The sequence below is a fragment of the Dermacentor variabilis genome, chromosome 4 (assembly GCF_050947875.1).
Source record: "Dermacentor variabilis isolate Ectoservices chromosome 4, ASM5094787v1, whole genome shotgun sequence".
Taxonomy (NCBI): domain Eukaryota; kingdom Metazoa; phylum Arthropoda; class Arachnida; order Ixodida; family Ixodidae; genus Dermacentor; species Dermacentor variabilis.
The window spans coordinates 73,355,077-73,372,805 of record NC_134571.1 but is presented as its reverse complement, the minus strand read 5'-3'; the positions used below and the strand labels follow the sequence as shown (position 1 = coordinate 73,372,805).

The following is a 17,729-nucleotide window of genomic DNA, read 5'->3' as shown; positions in this document are numbered from 1 at the left end:
CAATAAAATGTTCACCACACCCCAAATGTTGCACCTGCGAGGATGAGCCGCGATCATGGCTCAATCTCGCGCACGCAACGGAGGAAAGCGGCGAGAAAGCACGCCGGCTTCCGTTGCGTGCAAGGCTTCGGGGGGGAGGGTAAAGGAGGGCGATGCGTTTTACTCCGGGCGGCCCGGACGGCAGCGTGCGCCGGGCCGGGCCGCTGTATCTTGAAAGCCATCTGCGACGGGGACAGAGTCTGCGCTGCGCTATGTTTTCCCGACTTCATCCGCGTTGATGCGAGCGGCAGCACGAAGGTCGATTCGCTCGCTGCTGCTGCCGCAGTTCCTCACTGCAGCGTTTTGACAGTGAGTTTCCGCGGTCATCGAGTGAGATGTGTTCATGTTTGCTTGTGCGCGCGTGGCACAATGCTTGTTAATTTAGTTAGTATATACCTATGTTTACAAGTTCATACGGCATACAAAACTACTATCCTTACTTCATATAGCTGTCCGCTAATTTGCTATCGCCATCGATGCTTGGCCTTTCGGGTGATACTGCGACTTTCTTTCTCTCTTACAATTCAACGCAAGAATTCCAAGTATACGAGTACTCATCGCTGTCGCCAACAATAAAGTGGACGCTACGCGTCTGTGGAGAGATTCCTTATTTAAACAATCTACCGTAATATAATTAGATATTTTAGTTAAAATGTTTCCTACCTACAGTTAGACTAAATATTCACGATCACATAATTGCAATTGCTCAAATTTATTTTAAATGTGAAATTGGAGCATTAGGGCAAAAGGCGAAATCCAGCATTCCTTGACTTGCCGTATTCTTTCGTTTTTCTCACTATGGAATCGACTCAACGGCTGCCCACCAATTCACACTTTCACACGAATTATACGGTAAAAGCTAGCTGCCGGGCTTACATGTAGAAAGAAAAAAAAAAGAGAGAAAAATGAGTGAAAACGTTACCCGGGCTACGCTCATGTTGTTCACGTGTTACCCCTTTCGCAAGTGTTCTTTTTTCAACAGTAGACGAAAGAGCAACTTCGAATACGCCAATAAGCGATCGTTAGCTCGCATAGTTGCAACCTGCCCGCTTCTGCAGTAGTTTGTGCTCCAACACCAAGACCATCACCCACGAGAAGCATACGTCAGATTGTTTCCATGTTTTTTCTAGCTGTAACCAAGAAATGATTCGCAATATAAATGCCCCGGGTCTCTCAGAAAACGAAGCCTCCTCGGAGTGTACGTAGGTGGCGAGTCTCTCCGCCCAGCCATTATTTTAATGCGTACGTTCGGGTCGACATAGAAATTCGGGGTTTCAGAGAAGGGAAAGGAGGCTGTTTTCGAGTCTCGGACACCCGAGCCGCGTGGAATCGGGCGAACACTTTCAGAATTCGAGCCTGCCCGGGTGCAGCTTTTCAACGCTATCAGTGTCCTGCTGCGAAACATCCGCATGCGTTGGACGCTTGCAGTGAGATAAGTAAAAAGCAGAAAGAAGAAAGAAAGAAAATCCCCATGCTTCCACACACATCTGCAGAAAAACACCTTCACATAGAGACACTAAGAATGCGCATCCACGTTCCCACTGACTCTATACAACTTAACGAGGCGAAGCATCTGTCAAGGCTTTGTTTATTTCTTTCTTTGCTTATTTTTTGTTTTCTTTACTTTTTCTTTCTTCAGAGCGACGCTAATTCATGTCAGATTGCTTGGCATTCTCTTCAGACAAGTACGTACTTAATCGATCTTTTGTTTTATCTTCTACTCCATTGTTCCCTATAATTTTGAATCATTTTCTGACAAATTTCACATCAAAATTACGACGCAATAGTATAATAGTTCACATACATTAGCCTAAACAGTGTATAAAAAAACCTAGAGAGACCAGCACAATACACGACGAGATACAACAAAGTGCGGGAACCTATACAATGACTCAAAATTACTTTCCTTTATCGGAATGCAGTAAAAAAAATTCTCCCCTCCAAAAATAAACAATAAGTATGCAGCTCAAATCTAAGAATATACAGAAAACGTCATAAGTAAATTCATTACGAAGAAATATTATGCAAGGGAAGAGTACCCGCTTTTAATGGTTGTTTTGAATAAAGAACACTATTGTATTTTTTGATGGCCTTGGAAAATTTACCTCCTAATAGTATTTAACCTTCAGAAAAACATGAATCGGAAGGATACACCATCAATCTAGAGTTGTCGACTTACAGCAAACGATTGAACCTAAGTTCGTTAAGGTTTGCCACATAGTAAAGCAGTCAAATGCACCAGGTGAGGAAAAAAGAAGAACGAAGAGTATAAAAAGCCAAGTAAACTGCTGTATTTCTTGATTGCTAATGCAATTAAGCCTAAGCTGATGAAGGGTAGAAGAGGCGATGGCGACCGATACATTCTATCCCTCGAATCGACAAAAATAGTTTCTTACTGTGAAACACCGAACAAAATTCACAAATCAGCCAACCACTCTGGCACTTTGCAACCTAACAAATACAGGAGAATGAGACGCATCAACTGCATAGCAACTTAGTGGCTTCGTAATTAGCTCACGGATCCAAATTAAGGTAACCTCCTATTCTCCGGCCTCCTGTGAAAAGCGTGTGGATCACTCAGAATAGGCGCTTGGATTCCTCGGAGAAGTTACGCTTTGCACGTTTTCTTTTCTTTCTATTATTATTGTAACAAGAGTTGTTTTGCCAGTTTTCATGATGAGAATGCAGTGAAAGCTGCTACGGAGAAGCTGGAAAGTAGAAAGAAGTATTTGGCAAAATGTTCAAATGACGTTCGGGCATACGTCTACGGTTTTTCCCACAACTCATTCCTCTCGTAGGTCACACAGTCTGGCCTGCATTCTGTGTTTTGAGAGACGGAGTCAAATGAAGGTCCTGAGGGTAGTACTTGAATAAAGGCATTTATACCACTGCTACATAATAACTACGCAGTAACTTTGTAGGCTACTGGTTACACACACACACCAAAAGAAATCTAAAGCTCAAGAGTAGTTGACGTCTAAGTAATGGCGACTCAAGTGCGGATAAGTGTTCGCTTAGACTTTCGGCCATACTACGGCTTCGTCTCGTGCGAGAGCATTATGATGCCAGGCACCCTGCGCTGTATTCCTACAAATGCCTACTCTGCGATCAATGCGCCACGCTTTACCACGTGGTATGAGCGTGGCAAGTGCACCAGAGCTCATAGCCCTAACACAACCCACCACACGGCGATGGGCGGCAGTGCTATCCGACTCCGACTCGACGGACCAGCTCAACTTGGTCAACCGAGCGAGAAGGGCGGCTATAAGGCCGCTGGACTCCTGAAGTGAGGGGACCACCTCACCTACTGCAGGGTAGAGGAACTACCTACGTTCGCGTGCTCTTCTGTATAAAGTTTATTCTCTCTCTTTCTCTCTCTAAGTAATGCGAAGCATACTTCCATTGTAAAGAAAGGTTGACTGAACATATTAACTGTTTTTGCAGCAGACGGTCAGGTAGCGGCTGTAGTGTTTATGTTTATAATAAGTAAGGAATAATGCTTGTAATGGCAAGATATAAGATTGAATGCGAAGTGAAACGCAGTGACACATACCCAGTGACTCCCGTGGCACATAATTTTACACTGCACCATCTCCGAGATAGGCCCATTGGAAACGGCGAGATAAGCTCGACCGCAAAAAAAAAAAAAAGAATGACTGTGAACTCAAAGAAGAAAGCTTCATTATAAAAAAAAATGATGACAGGCATATAGAACATCGTGAATTGAAAGCGAATAGTACGCGACAGGAACCACTACACAAAATACAAACAAAACTACAGCGCATGAGTTTGGCTTTGTTGCTACTGTTCCCTACTACTATCGAATACAGCTGGTTCAACAAAAGCGGTTAAAAAAAGTATTAATGGTTTGACATGCCGACAGTGCCACACAATTCCCAGCAATATGACGTAGTCTAATTGAAGCTTCATTGTAATGATATGAGTTTTGTTTTCTTCGTTAACAAATGCTTCTAATGAAACTAGCTGTTGTGAGAACAATGAGCCCTGAAAAATGAGCGATTTCGCAATTTCATCCGCAGATTTCTAAGAAATTACAATTAAAATGGTACATAGAAAGTCCACTGATTGACCATTTAATAAAGGATTGATTGATTGATTGATTGATTGATTGATTGATTGATTGATTGATTGATTGATTGATTGATTGATTGTGTCCGAAATAATTAACAATTGAGAGTTCTTAACGAGCATCTAAACCTAAATACATTGAGCATACTTATGCTACATAGGAGAGCAAGACAATTCCAACGCAATCCACAACGCAATTCTTACACTAGAGCGGCTCGCGAAGGAGAGATTGGTAAATCAATCAATCAGCAGGTCAGTCAAGCAAGCAGGCTACTATAGATTAAAATGCCAAGCACCTTGGCCAAAAGGTTCGCTGATCGAGCTTGACGAGGTACCCGAACGTGGTAGGGAACACATATCATTAGAAGATATAGTCAGCCAAAGAAAAATAATTCTTACGAACAAAAGAGTGCAAGTCCAGCGTTATGGGTACCACTATCAAAGAAAACCTTCAGTCTGCGTCGTGTTTGTACAAAGTGTAATATCCTATCAGTTGCCAGCACCACAGATTCTCACACGCCGAGACCGGACTCTGACTGTCGGTGGTACTCCAATTCAATTTCCTTTTTCCTTTCTTTTATTCACAACGTTGATCGTCGTCGTGATGTGTCTCACTTGCGCCTTATCTTGTTGGGGTTTCTTTCTTTTCCTTTTTTTCTTAATCTACTCTGTCTCATTTTTTCTACCATTCGTCTGCACTATGAGACGGAACAAAGCCGCAGGCAAAACAAAACCTAAACCACACGAAAAAGAAGGAGTGACGAAGCGACGGGCGAAAGACAGGAAGATATCCCATGCCTCAACCGACTGCTAGTGGTCTGCATCGGAACGTCATCGGCGCGGAAACAGGGCAAGATGAAAGCATCCGTATTGACTTCCGCTTATGCCCGAGAATTGCCCTTCGGAAACGTCTTGCAGCGGGGCCGCGCTCACAGCGAGCGATAAGGCGAGAAAAAAGCCACGAGCTATGCGGCACCGACGAGGAGAGGAGAGCGCAGCTGCGCCCTCTCGCGACCGTTACGCATCTCCTTGTGGGTTGCACGCAGCACGCTGTTTCCTCAAGACGAATGGCGCGGGATTACGAGAAGAAATGGCACCGAACGGTAGGGTCAGAAAAGAGAGAGAGGAAAGAATGGATAGATATAGCACAGTTTCAGCATGTGCCACGCGGAGGAGGCAGAAATATATGTACCGAGATAGTGGACAGGCCCATCAACTATTGCACAGAGGTACCGCACGAGGGTATTCAAATGCGGGGCTTTAAGAATGAAATGTGACCGACGGCAACGAATGGCCGCGGTTTCGCAGAAATAAGAAAGCAAAAAAAAAAGGAAAGAAACTGCGCCTGTCCTCGTGCTGCTCCCGAAGTACTTCTATTCGCGAAGCCGATGGACGCTGTGCAACTATACAAAACGCGACGCAAACACGTACAACGCTACATGCATGCACTGCCTTGCAAGGAGCGCGACGGGAAGAAACAATCAACGGTGCGAGGTGTTGAAGTGAGGGAGAAGGCACTCTGGGTTCGTTCTCGTTCGTTGCCCTTTCCAAAACCTCTGAATGCGCGAAAGCAGATCGAAACGCAGACCCCTAATGCCCCCTGAACACCACGACGCGAAACCCCCCACCCGATTGCAGTTGTCAAGGGCACTGCTAATGGCGCATGGGCTAAACCCATAGTCAGTGCAACCAAGAGTCAGTCAGCCGACCCCCGGAGATTTTCGTTGCCTAACTACGATGAATATTAATGTACCATAGTGCTTTTGACGTACATAAACACTTTTGTGACGCCTTACAATGTGTTTTGACTATTTACAGTTCCTAGGCAGATTTCGTGCTGCATACAGCCTCTCTTTTGACTGGAGATTGGGCCAATACAGAAGCTACTCGCGATGGCTACTCACCAGTGGCGACGATTTTTCCCGCAGTGTCGCTGAGACGTGTCTGGCCGGTGAACGCGTTTCGCACCTGGCACCGGTAGGTGTAGAACGCTTCTGATGCCGTCGCCCCCAGGTCTCGTGCTACCAACTCACCAGTCGGCAGCATAGCATAACGGCCTTCCGCACCTGCGATCCGATATGGTTCAGAATGGCAAAAAGATAGACACCTACTTTTCTCAGTTTTAATGTAAGAGTTTCTAATGTCTCAGTATATTAAATTGTCTTCTCCAGACCCGAAGAACAATTAAGGATATATCGCGTTTTAACTTGGTTCTTGTTATAGACTCGGATATTACGAACGTGAAAAAGGGATTTTCTTGTTATTTAAATTACATGGTTTTATGACGAAGGCAATTATCCGTGGATGCGGAGAAAGCAACTGCCTCGTCATGTTCCTCTTAAAAATACGATTTTCTTTGCTTAAGTACCGAGCTGAAGATGTAACGTTATGCGGTAGGTCTGCATTTTGATTCTACATCCTGGGTTTTCATGTAAACTAGCGCTATTCGAAACACGTCTTACGGGTAGTTTTCGTTGTCTGTGACGATACAACGGTCTAGATAAAATGTGTGTCGCCTCCACGAAAGCTTATAGCAACAATCTGCTTAAGCCACTTCCATGCTCTTCCGCATGTGTCCACCTTCATATGCAATATGAATTATTTACTTCATCACTTCCGAGTGCATTTATAAAAATGCTTAGGGCGACGTGCATTATAATGTACCAGGGATTTCAGGAGATTACTCTCCTGTGATGCGAGAGAGCTAAAGGACCTAGTCGCTGTTCGAGTCGTTTTTTATTATTTACTGGTGCTTTATACGAACATTAAAACTCCAGTTTTTCTTAATGCGCCATATTTTAATGCAGCAAGCATTATGTGCGTGCACAAAGTCACTCTTGATGTTTGTGATGGCAAAAACACTTTTTTTCTTAACGCCCAGATGAAAATGTAACATCCTGTAGTATGTGCTAGCACGTTATTACTGCATCCTGCATTTTCACGCGATGCTGCGGTAGTTAAACCGCTCTTCACTTGTGCTTTTCGCCGTCCGTGAGAACAATATGTGCTCTGGATTGAATTATTGTCAATTTCCTCTAAACATAACGGCAAGCACACAATTAAACCCCTTCCATCCGGTACCACGTGCATCTGACTTCAGGTCCAGGATGAATATTTTACGTAATTGCGTTCGAGTTTACTTGAAAGACTGAAGGCAGTGTACAATATTATGTGCGAGGAGCCTCAGGAGGACATACAACTAAGCTTTATTTGAGCACCAAACACCTTCTTATAGTAAAAAGCCATAGCGCATCGTTGCCTCTGGATAGCGCATCATCTCTTAATGACCTTAGCTCGTTTCTAGCTGTCACTTTGTGTTCGAAGGCTCAGTGCAACGTGAACTTAATGCATCAAGAGACTACCGAAATCTGAGCTGCGCTACTCAAACAGGCTCTAGCTTCTAACAAATTAAAGGCCTGCATTTTACGCGCCTCCTACACCAGCACACATCGTGCTACGAAGTTTTCAATAATGCTCAACGTGTCTCCGAACCTCACAGCAACGTTTGTACGCGAAAAGCTTACGCTCAGGGGGACTTTCGAGAAACTGTCAGGTTTCCGAAAGTGTGTCATTATAGCAGTACAGACCTTCTTTTTGTTGGGCAAGACAGTATTGCTATCGTTGCGCACTCTTATAACTTCATACGGCTCATCTACTTCGCCTGTTTCGGGTCTTGTCTCCGTTCAAACAAACTGCGCCGCATTAAAGGACCAGATGATTCTGGCAGCGGTCGAATTCGAGGAACACACGGTGGCATCGAAAAACGGAGAGGTTTGGGCGGCTCTAAAACAAATCGTTCGTCTAACATGGATTCAAAGAGGGTTTTCGCAACAGACAGCTGTACAGTCTTTTTCCTGGGCAGAGCAGCAGCATGGAGCTGGTTTTAAGACCTGTATAAAGGTTTGCTATAGCTGTAAGTACATGTCATTGCTTTCAGTGGCCAGTTTTGGTAGGTTTATCTGCTTGAAGAGCACATAGTGCCAACCTCTGTTGCTTAGTTTCTTGCTTCCGATTTGTTTCGCAATTTGCAGTCGGCACTTAAGGCGATTACACTTTCGCCACATGTAGGAGATCTCAGTTGCGCAAAACACAAGCTCGTCATTTTTATGGTCTAGTGGAGTAGGGTACACCACGTGTGGGACACTTAATGGTATAGGTCTAGTTAACCAACTTCGCTTTCTTCGTTTTCTTTTCTCGTTGTCAATCGGTTTTTACAGTTGTAGTTCACTAGAATACTTGCTCTAGCCTGGTAATGGGCTGAGACGCACTCTTTTTTTTTTTTTGTACTCCCATATTTCCTGTACAGCTCGTCATCTTTCAAATAGCAGTCCTATGTTGTATAGCTCGAAGCTTGTTGTACTTGCAGTTGGAGTTAGCATTGCTGTTAATTTTACGCAAGCTTCACAACGAATTCACAAATAAATGCCCAAGTCGCTTTAGAACAATGAATTTGTCTTTTTAAGTGTCCACCGCTTCACGTTCAATTTACCACTGAGTGGGCTCGCGCGTAAAATCTCTTACAGACATTCAAAGGTTCGACTTGACGACGAAGTTTATGCTCCAGAAGGCCAATAAACGCATATATTTATATATGTAACCTAACCTACCCCAACGTTACCAAAGCGTTGTCTTAGAAGCCGGGGAAAAGGATAACACTTTATCTTACCTTTTGGTGCGATAAAGTTTTGTTATTGGTTCTTTAGTCCTGCCGAATTCGTTAACTCTCTCTGTCCATCCAGCAGGTATTACCCTTTTACTTTAGCCATGGATCATGCCAATATATTAGGACTTAACACGTAACAGAAGCGGTAGCATTGCTTCAGTGGTGCAAACAAACTTTAACAGTGTCTCATCACAGCGTCATTCACCACCGGGCTGACATTTGCAGTTTTGTTATTTTGTTGTGAAGTTCTTTGTCAGCGTGTGATGAAAGAGTTGAGGCACTGTCCTTATTATTTCTTCCAAAATCTCGTTTCGAAAATAAAATTTAACCGACCTCCAAGCTATCTTATACTTAAAGACAAGCCTACACTGCTACATTTGCGGTGGCTTCCCTAGCCGAACGTTAATATGACTGAAAAAAAAAAAACAGCGCATAGCTAGCCTGTCTATGTCGTCATATGTGAATGGTTACTTGCATATTCCGTATTATTGCGTTGAATTTGCCGGATGCAAGTGCTCAGATAAACGACATGCTGTCTAGTTTAAGATACCCTTCTGAAATAAGCCTACGCATATTAGGACTCGCATTTTATCATTGCACAGCTAATATTTGGCCATCAATTTAGCGCTATCACTCCCAGTAATGAGATCCGCTGAGCTCTTGCCTTCGTCTTTTTTTTTTTTTATTTTACTTCCTTTATATTTCATCAGTATTACTTCATTGCTCTGGAACATATCACTTACTGCACGGCTGTTCCAAAGCTACTCAGTAAATACGTAGTATCACCTACTTTTTCTTTATCCGACGCTATGCTTTTCTTCTTTCTTTTGCACCTTTATTTTCCCACGCGCACGACTCTCGCGAGACCACGGTAGAAGAATCTAACGCAAACGAAAAGAGAGGTTTATTATGGTACGGAGCCTACATAACGTTCGGAAGGCCATAACACCCAAAGAGACGACGCTGTACCGAAGGCCACTGCTCCTGAGTGGATTACACGTAACAATCGAACCGGAAACTACGCCGAAGTCAGCCACAACCCGAGCTGGACAGGAAGCGTAAGCAGCCGTCAGCGCTGCTTCGAAACATCAAGAACGCAGCTCCTCATCGCGAAAGAGAACTCGAAGCGTGCCTCGAACTCTAGACAACCAGACGCATCGGCAAAGCTTCGGTGCTCTCTCTTAATCGATTGCTCTCTCTCTCTCTCTCTATTTCTCTTAAATTTTTACGCTGCATTATGTATCGCTTCAGTTCTCTCTTTCCTCCTTTTATTTATTTCTCTCTATATATTTACGCTATCTTTATTTTTAATGTTCTTTCTTACAAGAACAAACATTTGCTCTTGTTTACAGAGTTGCGTCTAAGAAGAGCAACCGTGAGCACCTTTTCCGAAAGTAAGCCCTCGCTTCGTCCAACAGATATAAGCGAGCCAAGCGAAAGCATCCAGGCTAAAACATTTTTGTGAAAGCTCGTCCGAAGCTGAAAGGCTCCGCGACGTCGTCGATACACCTGACACTGTTTGCTATAGAAAACGGCTAGGTTTCGCCGCGAAAGCAGACAAATACGACGACTGCTGGCATGCGCTGGTCTAGGGAATGCATTCGCTAAAGAGTAAACACTGTTGCTTCAAGTGTTAAGAACAGTTCGCGGACATTTTTTCTTCGCTTGTTTTTCTTTTTTTTTCCTGTGTTGCGCGTGGCTTCACTTATGAGGCATGCCGAACAATTTCTATCGTCGCATTGAAGCATTCGTTTGTTTATGCAAATGGTGGATATTTTTAAGCGCAGCAGACCCTATTCGAGTACTTCAGCAATATGAATACGTCGCAACAGTGCGCTTGGAAAGATGGCATGCAGAAAGGGCATAGAAGGATTGTGCGCGTTTGGTAGTGCGACATATATACGATTCGCTCTAGCGGACATGTAAGCGGCTAAGTATACACTAATGGGATTGCAGTAAACTCTCAGTTGTACGAACGTCGGTTTACCGAATATTTCAGAATAACGAACTTTTTAAAAATCCCCGGCAGTTTTCTTATAGATTCTATGCAAAAATGTTTCACTTAACCGAATTTCGGAACAGTCAATATTTCAATTTAACGAACTCGCTCAGAGGACGAAAGCTTATTTTTACGTTATTTTTACGATCGGCAATGTAACGTCGCTGGCGCTACAGCGCCCCTGGGGCAAAGCGATGGCGCGGAAAACGAACGGCAACGAGGCATGGCCTGCGAGATTGCCAGCACAGAACGAGCAAGCATGTAATCTCGGAGGCCATGAACAAAGTAACATCGCCGAGCCAGTTTCAAGCCCTATAACTCTAGCTGAGGTTGTAGGGTACATTGGAAAGTTGAGAGACTTTGTGTCTCAACAGCAAGCTGTGCCAGAAGAAGTGTACAAAAACATTGACTATTTGGACAGTTTTGCTACTTCCTGTGCTTCCTACAAGTGCAGAAGAAGATTACAGATTTTTTTTCTAAGTGAGAAAGGCAGCATTATAACTGTTATGAACCTTGTACTTGTTGATATGTACCAATTCCATTTCACACATTTCTAACACTATTGATGCCATGTGTTCTGCTCTATGAATTGCACTTCAAACTTTTGACTCTGTATGCCATGTCTTATGTTGGTCTAGTGAATATTCAGTTTAGTGAACTTTCAGTTAAGTGAACTATTTCTTTCGGTCCCTTGAAGTTCACTCAAGTGAGAGTTCACTGTATATCGTGTGAGTTTCTGCCGAAGCCACATTGCCAAGAGAACGCGAAGCATACGCATTTTGCTGTTCTGATGTTCTAATTTCGTCTTTGCTAGTTGGACAAGCCTTAGAAACATTCAGAGCACTCCTGGTGTCCCCCCCCCCCACACACACACACCCGCACAGGCACCTATTCTACGTCACTTCCCTCTCTCAGACAACGTAACTTCTGCCACCCTCCACATACAGTAGTAATGCAAATCGAGAAAAGCATAAAAATGAGAAAAAAAATAAAAGACTGGCTGCTGTCGATTTAAGCACGTTGAACACTAAACGACGCGTTATCAACACTCACTTCACCCCAGCGGCGCGGAAACGTCATTTCCGGCTTCCTCTTCGGAGGGGAGGCGGGGGGCAGGGGGGGGGGGGGAGTGTGCCATGTGCGGAAGCGCTGTAAATGAGGCGCTTTACAACGTTCCCTCGCCGCTTGGTTCTCCGAAAAACGAGCGGCTGCGCGCTATCGCCCCAACCTCGACGGGCTCCAAAAAAAGGAGCGCGTGCCTCGTTAAGCGAACCGGGAAAACGGAGCCTCCTCGCGCGCGCACGGCCATATTTTACCACTCGGGAAGTTCCCTGAACTGGATGGCGAGGGCCTCGGGTGGCACAACGCGAGCCGTATCTCGTACAACGGGGTAGGCGCCTTTTCTCGTTCGAGTTACATAGAGTGTGCCCGCAGTGAAATCTGCAGAATCAAATTCGCAGTTCTTTTTTGGCAGACCGAGCAGGCGTTTGCGGGGTGACGAATTTGCAGTTGTTTTTATTTTTCTGTTGCGCGTTCATTTGATGCGCGAAGAGACATCACGCGGCTGACAGTTTTAAAGCACATTACTGCGGTTATTCGGAGAGCCCATTTGGTAACACCCAGAGTACATCGCCACTAAAGCTCAGTGGAGGCTAAGAAAAAAAAATGTGTGAGAAAACGTATGCCAGTTCAACACGCGCGCTTCCAAAAGTACTATTATTCTTATTCGTGTGAAGGTATGTACAAACATCAATAAAAAAAAGAAACCCGGACTTCGAAAGTGTGAATACGTTAAGTGAACGCGAATATTTTCTAGCCACGGAGCCACATCTCTTCAAAGCATCTAGTGTCACCATCGGTGTGGATTCTGAAAGTAATGCAAACGCCGTGATTTGCCGTCAAAGGAATGGTAGGGAGCGAATTAGAGATGTAGAACGAAAGAACGTCTATTATACATCATCAGCAATGAAGGTCGCTGCGCTCTTTCTTTGCAGAGTGTGCGCATTCTTCCTGTTTATTACTATTCTTCTTCCCTCGTTTTCCCGTCTCTTGGCCCATTTTCCTCGGCACATGCAGGAAGGGCAAGAAAATCTTTTTTTTTTCCTCAAGTGTGTTTCTCTGCACTGAAATTTGCAAGCGTAAACGGTGGTGTCAATCACTATTTAATCAAAGTAGTGGCACCTTCGTATGCTGGGACTCGTCTACAGCGCGTGGTTGCGTCGCAAGAGCCACGTCTACATTTTATACATCACATTAGAACACGCAAACTGGGCATGTAACGCGCTGACTGCGGAACTGGCTACATCGTCATTCTATGTGTCTTTTGGAAAAACTAGCTTTGCAGTCATGAAAGGGGTCTTGGTCATTCATGTATCTTTTTGTTACCTTTAAAACAGAAGTGAGACAAAAATGTGTTCATTATATGTTGTTATAACTAATTACGGATCTCGAACGCATTCTCGTGTTCCCGTGGTATCGAAGGGTGAGAAGAATCGAGAGAGAGCTCCATACTGGCGTACGGAAAATCCTGGCAGCACTTATATAGGCGCGCACGTTCTATGAACAAAGAGAGAAGGTAAAAGCCTCACGTGATTTTCTTGCGCACAATGATCTCATTAGTTCTTTGTGAATATCGAAATTAAGTAACACTAATTGGGCCTCACAACAACGCCGTGATGACTGACTTTGTTGTACCATTTGACATTTTGTGTGCTTTAATGTGGTTTTATCGCGTCACAGAGTTCTTGCACGCTATGTTTTTAATTGATGCTTTTAACGACGAGCCCGGTAACTGTGCTTGTCACAGATGATACGCTGACTATGTATTCGGCATGCCTAGATTTACAATTGTCACCACGGCCTTTGCGTATTTGTAGAGTGATTCTAGGGAGTTGCACTCTCTGCAATTGTGAACACTTTTTACTGTTTTTTTTTTTAGTTTTTCACTTTATACCCTTCCCTCGTGTAGTTTCTTTTTAAATATGCGTTTGTGTTAGCAATGATTTTGGCATAGCCGGCTCATGATTAGACACACTTCCCATATTGTCGCACTTAGCAAATAAACAAACAAACAAACCTACGTGCTACTCTGCTTAGGGAAGATGATCGGGGACAGAAAAGCCCTAGGCAGAGAAGGGCGGGAAAGAAGAAAAAAAGGCAAGAAAATATATTACCATGCATATTACCATGTACAGGCGAAACAGAAGTGATGGCATTGGAAGTAAACCAGCAGGAGACGGTCAAATAAGCCAACGCATTCAACGAATATCAAAACAAATTTTAAACCTTGACACTGCTTCGAAGTAGAAGGTATAGGAGAAGGCCTATGCCTTCGATGGGCGCTTCCTTTACCGGCGTTACTATACCGCCATTGCCAGGTGCCGTCCTCGCACGCGCGACGCGGTGTGCACAGCTGCCGCTAAGCAACCGGCCTGGTCGGAGAGTTTGGTAATGACGTTCTGTTGGAGGCAGCGCACTTTGTTTCGACTTGCCGCATCTGGGGCAGCTGAAACAATTAGTGTTAATTATAGGTCGCAGTCAGTTTACTCGTTCAGCTAATCGGCTGTGTAAACACCAGTACGGCCGTCTCTAAGCCCCGCGAGAAAGATTTTTGACCTATTTTGAGCTCACACTGAAAGCGTTTTTCGTGTACCCTTTAGACAGCGCGTCGCAGACAACGAAAGGTACCACGAAACAATGTACACATGCATAGCTGCAGAGCTAACTAACAAAGACGCCGACAAGCATTGACTACTAACTAAAGTTCTATCACACAAACCGATGAATGTTGGCAACAGTACCAGAACACACCTTGGGAGCACAGAAACAACTGTGGAGCTCATCTCTGAAAAAGATACTAGCCTTCAAAACGATCATTCCTTTTTCGCTCAGTGAAAGATGACGTCTACAGTGATTAGGTTTGGCTTATTTTCATGACCTCTATATTGCCGTTGTCGCCTGACTTATGTGACTGCTATGAATCTCTCGATGGAAATTTGCATATAAGAATGATCGGTTTTGTATTCACAAATCCATACGTACGTATCAATGGCTGTTAAGAATTGCAGACCGCGCCCTCACAGGCACTGTGTGAGCAAATATGAAAGTCATGGCCTTTAGAAGTCGAGATAAGACCACTTGTACAGGCCGGAGCCAGAGAGAGGGATGGGGAGAGAGAGAGGGGGAGAGAGAGGGAGAGAGAGAGGGGGGAAGGAAACGCAGGTAGGTTGACGAGGCTGCGCCTGTTTTGCTTCAATACATTACAGAATAATACATGCTAGTGTTAGTCAAAGTCACGTGTTAAGCTAACATTCACTCAGCACCCGAGGAATATGGAAAGGCCATTTATTACGGGGAGAAACTGCGAATGATCTTCTCTTTTTTTCCATGTGAAGTTGGGAGGGAACACTTAACTTTTAAGTGCATTCTAAATGAAGGGGTGACTGCAGTGTTTAATCATTTTCACGTAAAATGCCTCTTATTGCTGCCAGTTGTCAGTGGGAAAGACCACGAAAGAAAGTATCGGTGCAGCTAAAATGGAGCGGAATAAAATTAAGCTAGCGCTAGAAAGACATAGACACGGACAAGATAGAACACCAAGGCAGGACTCGTCCAACAACAAGTCTTGTTATGAAATGGAACGGTGTGTGGTATAGAATGCCAGCGTATCATTTCTTTGTCCAATTAGTGAGAAAGTTCAATATTATTGTGCACTTGGCACGTGTTAGTTCCTCGTAACATGAATCAGTTCATTGCATGAGTTATGTTTTTTTTTTTGCTTTTATTGGTGTTGTAGACCCCTAGCTAATGTGTTTAAGTTATCTGCATTATCCTTGTACGTATATTACATGCATGTTATCGGTGGAAAAGAAGTTGGAAGTGAGCACGGTCCTCGCGCTGTTGGTTATAATCTCATTAGATGCCCACCACTCGTTTCAATTCCTAACAGTGCTCTTGTATGAACAATGTTACAGAAATGCAGGTTGAAGGCTAAAGACGTTCACAAATCGACAGGAGACGAAGCGCGCAGTGCACGTCATTTCATATACGTTGTCTTATCTGCAAATATTATCATCATGCGTCACACTGGTGACGCATGACCACGAGACAGAAATACAAGGAAATGTTGCGAGCAAAACATCTTTGAAAATGTTACTGGGATCAGGAAACAATAGGACCCAGAGAGAAGCCAAAGCGCTAAAAAGAAACCTTTTAAATCGGCATAAGTCAGGCGGCATTAATAATCGATAATTGGACGACGTCTGGACCTGGCCGGAAGTGGATTCAAGTTACGAGAAAGTAAGCTTAATGCCAGTCGAAAGTGTGTGGTCAAATGAAAAAACAGAAAAAAAAGGGGGGGGGACGTTCTGGCATCCACGCGGAAACATCGTTCACTACAAATTTGTGTTAAAAAACTGCAAGGTTTCCTGTATGTAAGCAATAACGCCTTTTCGGTTGGCGTTCAGTTTACTCCGTCTTCATGCGAAAACATATGATAACCTTGTACACTCAAAAATGTGAAAAAATATAAGGCATGCACTTTTAAAAATGTGCAGTACTCCTGAAGAAAATAGAAAAAGCAGTGAAAGTATACAAAACAATAATAAAGAAATACACCACTGCAAATATTGGGGATAAAAACATTCAAAACACCGGTTATTTCTACATGCTGGAGAAACACTTCGAGTGTAAGAAGTACTAAAAGAAGTAGATGCACAAACACCCACACACTCACACACAGGCGTCTTACCACATCATCACGAGAGTTTGCACTTCTCTCTTATGTAAATAAGTTTTCAACAGCTCAGGGCCGTATATAGGAAGTTACGTGCCGCCCAACCACAAGCTATAAAAAAAAAAAAGCGAAGCTCTCAACACCGAACCCACAGTTATACAGCAAGTTCTGACAAAAATGAAAGGAAAAGTGGGGTGTAAAACTGAGTTACTAGGGCAGTGAAAAATAAAATATTCCCTCATTAGTCGGTAACATCCAGCCACCACTTTGCGACAGCATGCCCGAGAGACTTAGCGGGGAAGTAAAAATAAGCCGCGGCTAGTAACCATAGCCCTCGAGGGCGCGATAATTTATTGTTTCTTCATATATCTTCGCTGTCCTCGCACAAGACTGTTAAGATTATTCGTTGCGATCGCTCCAAAGGTCGCTAAAACATTTAGTTTTTTTTTTTACCTTGAAGTGCGGCATTTACGTTGCACACGTCGCTGCCTTGTGTCGCTTGATTAAGGAGATGCAGAATGCCGTATACCTCCCCATTCCCTACGCATAAAGTCTGTTTCCATTTGTGTGCGTTTCGTCATGCGTTATATCTTGCTCTGCAAAAAAAAAAAAGAAGTAATTATTCTTGTACCGCGTGCGCATCATGCTTTGTACAGTGCAGCAGCTGTAGGGCGTTAACCTTACATCTCGAAGATTTGTGAGCGTTATCTAAGTTACTTTCGGTTCAGTAAGAAAGCGCACAGCACTTGGTAGTCTGTCCTTGCCACGTTCGCTGTTCTTTTTTTTTTTAGTTGTTGGTGTTGTTGCAAAAATAGCAACACAATTTAAATGGTGGAAAAAAATATTTGCACGTAGGAAGGGAAGGATGACATTCTGACGGCAATGCGAGGAAGTGGCAGCCCAGAAAAACTGCATGTTAGCCAAGGAAAGAAAGAATCACCTGCCACTGAAGAAAGGCCGATGGCAGGGATTGTGATGTAGTTTGACGGTAAGTAATGCGCCACGGAAGTTGCCTAAATGACCTGATGCTTTGTACAGACCTCACTCCTACTGAGCGCTGCTTGAATATTACATGTCTAAGCTTATTATTATATAATAATATAAGATATACAACATTATATCACAGTGGTTGGCGATGATGGCTTCTACGTTTTCGGAGACGCGGAACATATCCCTCCAGAGGGACACTCATCGCACAAAAGAGC

General features: G+C 43.9%; 1 protein-coding gene across 1 annotated transcript in view; it reads right to left on the bottom strand.

Moving 5' to 3' along the window:
- The window catches only part of LOC142578235 (cell adhesion molecule Dscam1-like), a 98,044-nt gene that overhangs the window by 41,050 nt on the left and 39,265 nt on the right, over positions 1 to 17,729 (bottom strand). Inside the window, exon 5 of the mRNA XM_075687636.1 lies at positions 6,033 to 6,194. Within this exon, the coding sequence (XP_075543751.1) occupies positions 6,033 to 6,194 (162 nt within the window). The remainder of the gene's footprint in view (positions 1 to 6,032; positions 6,195 to 17,729) is intronic.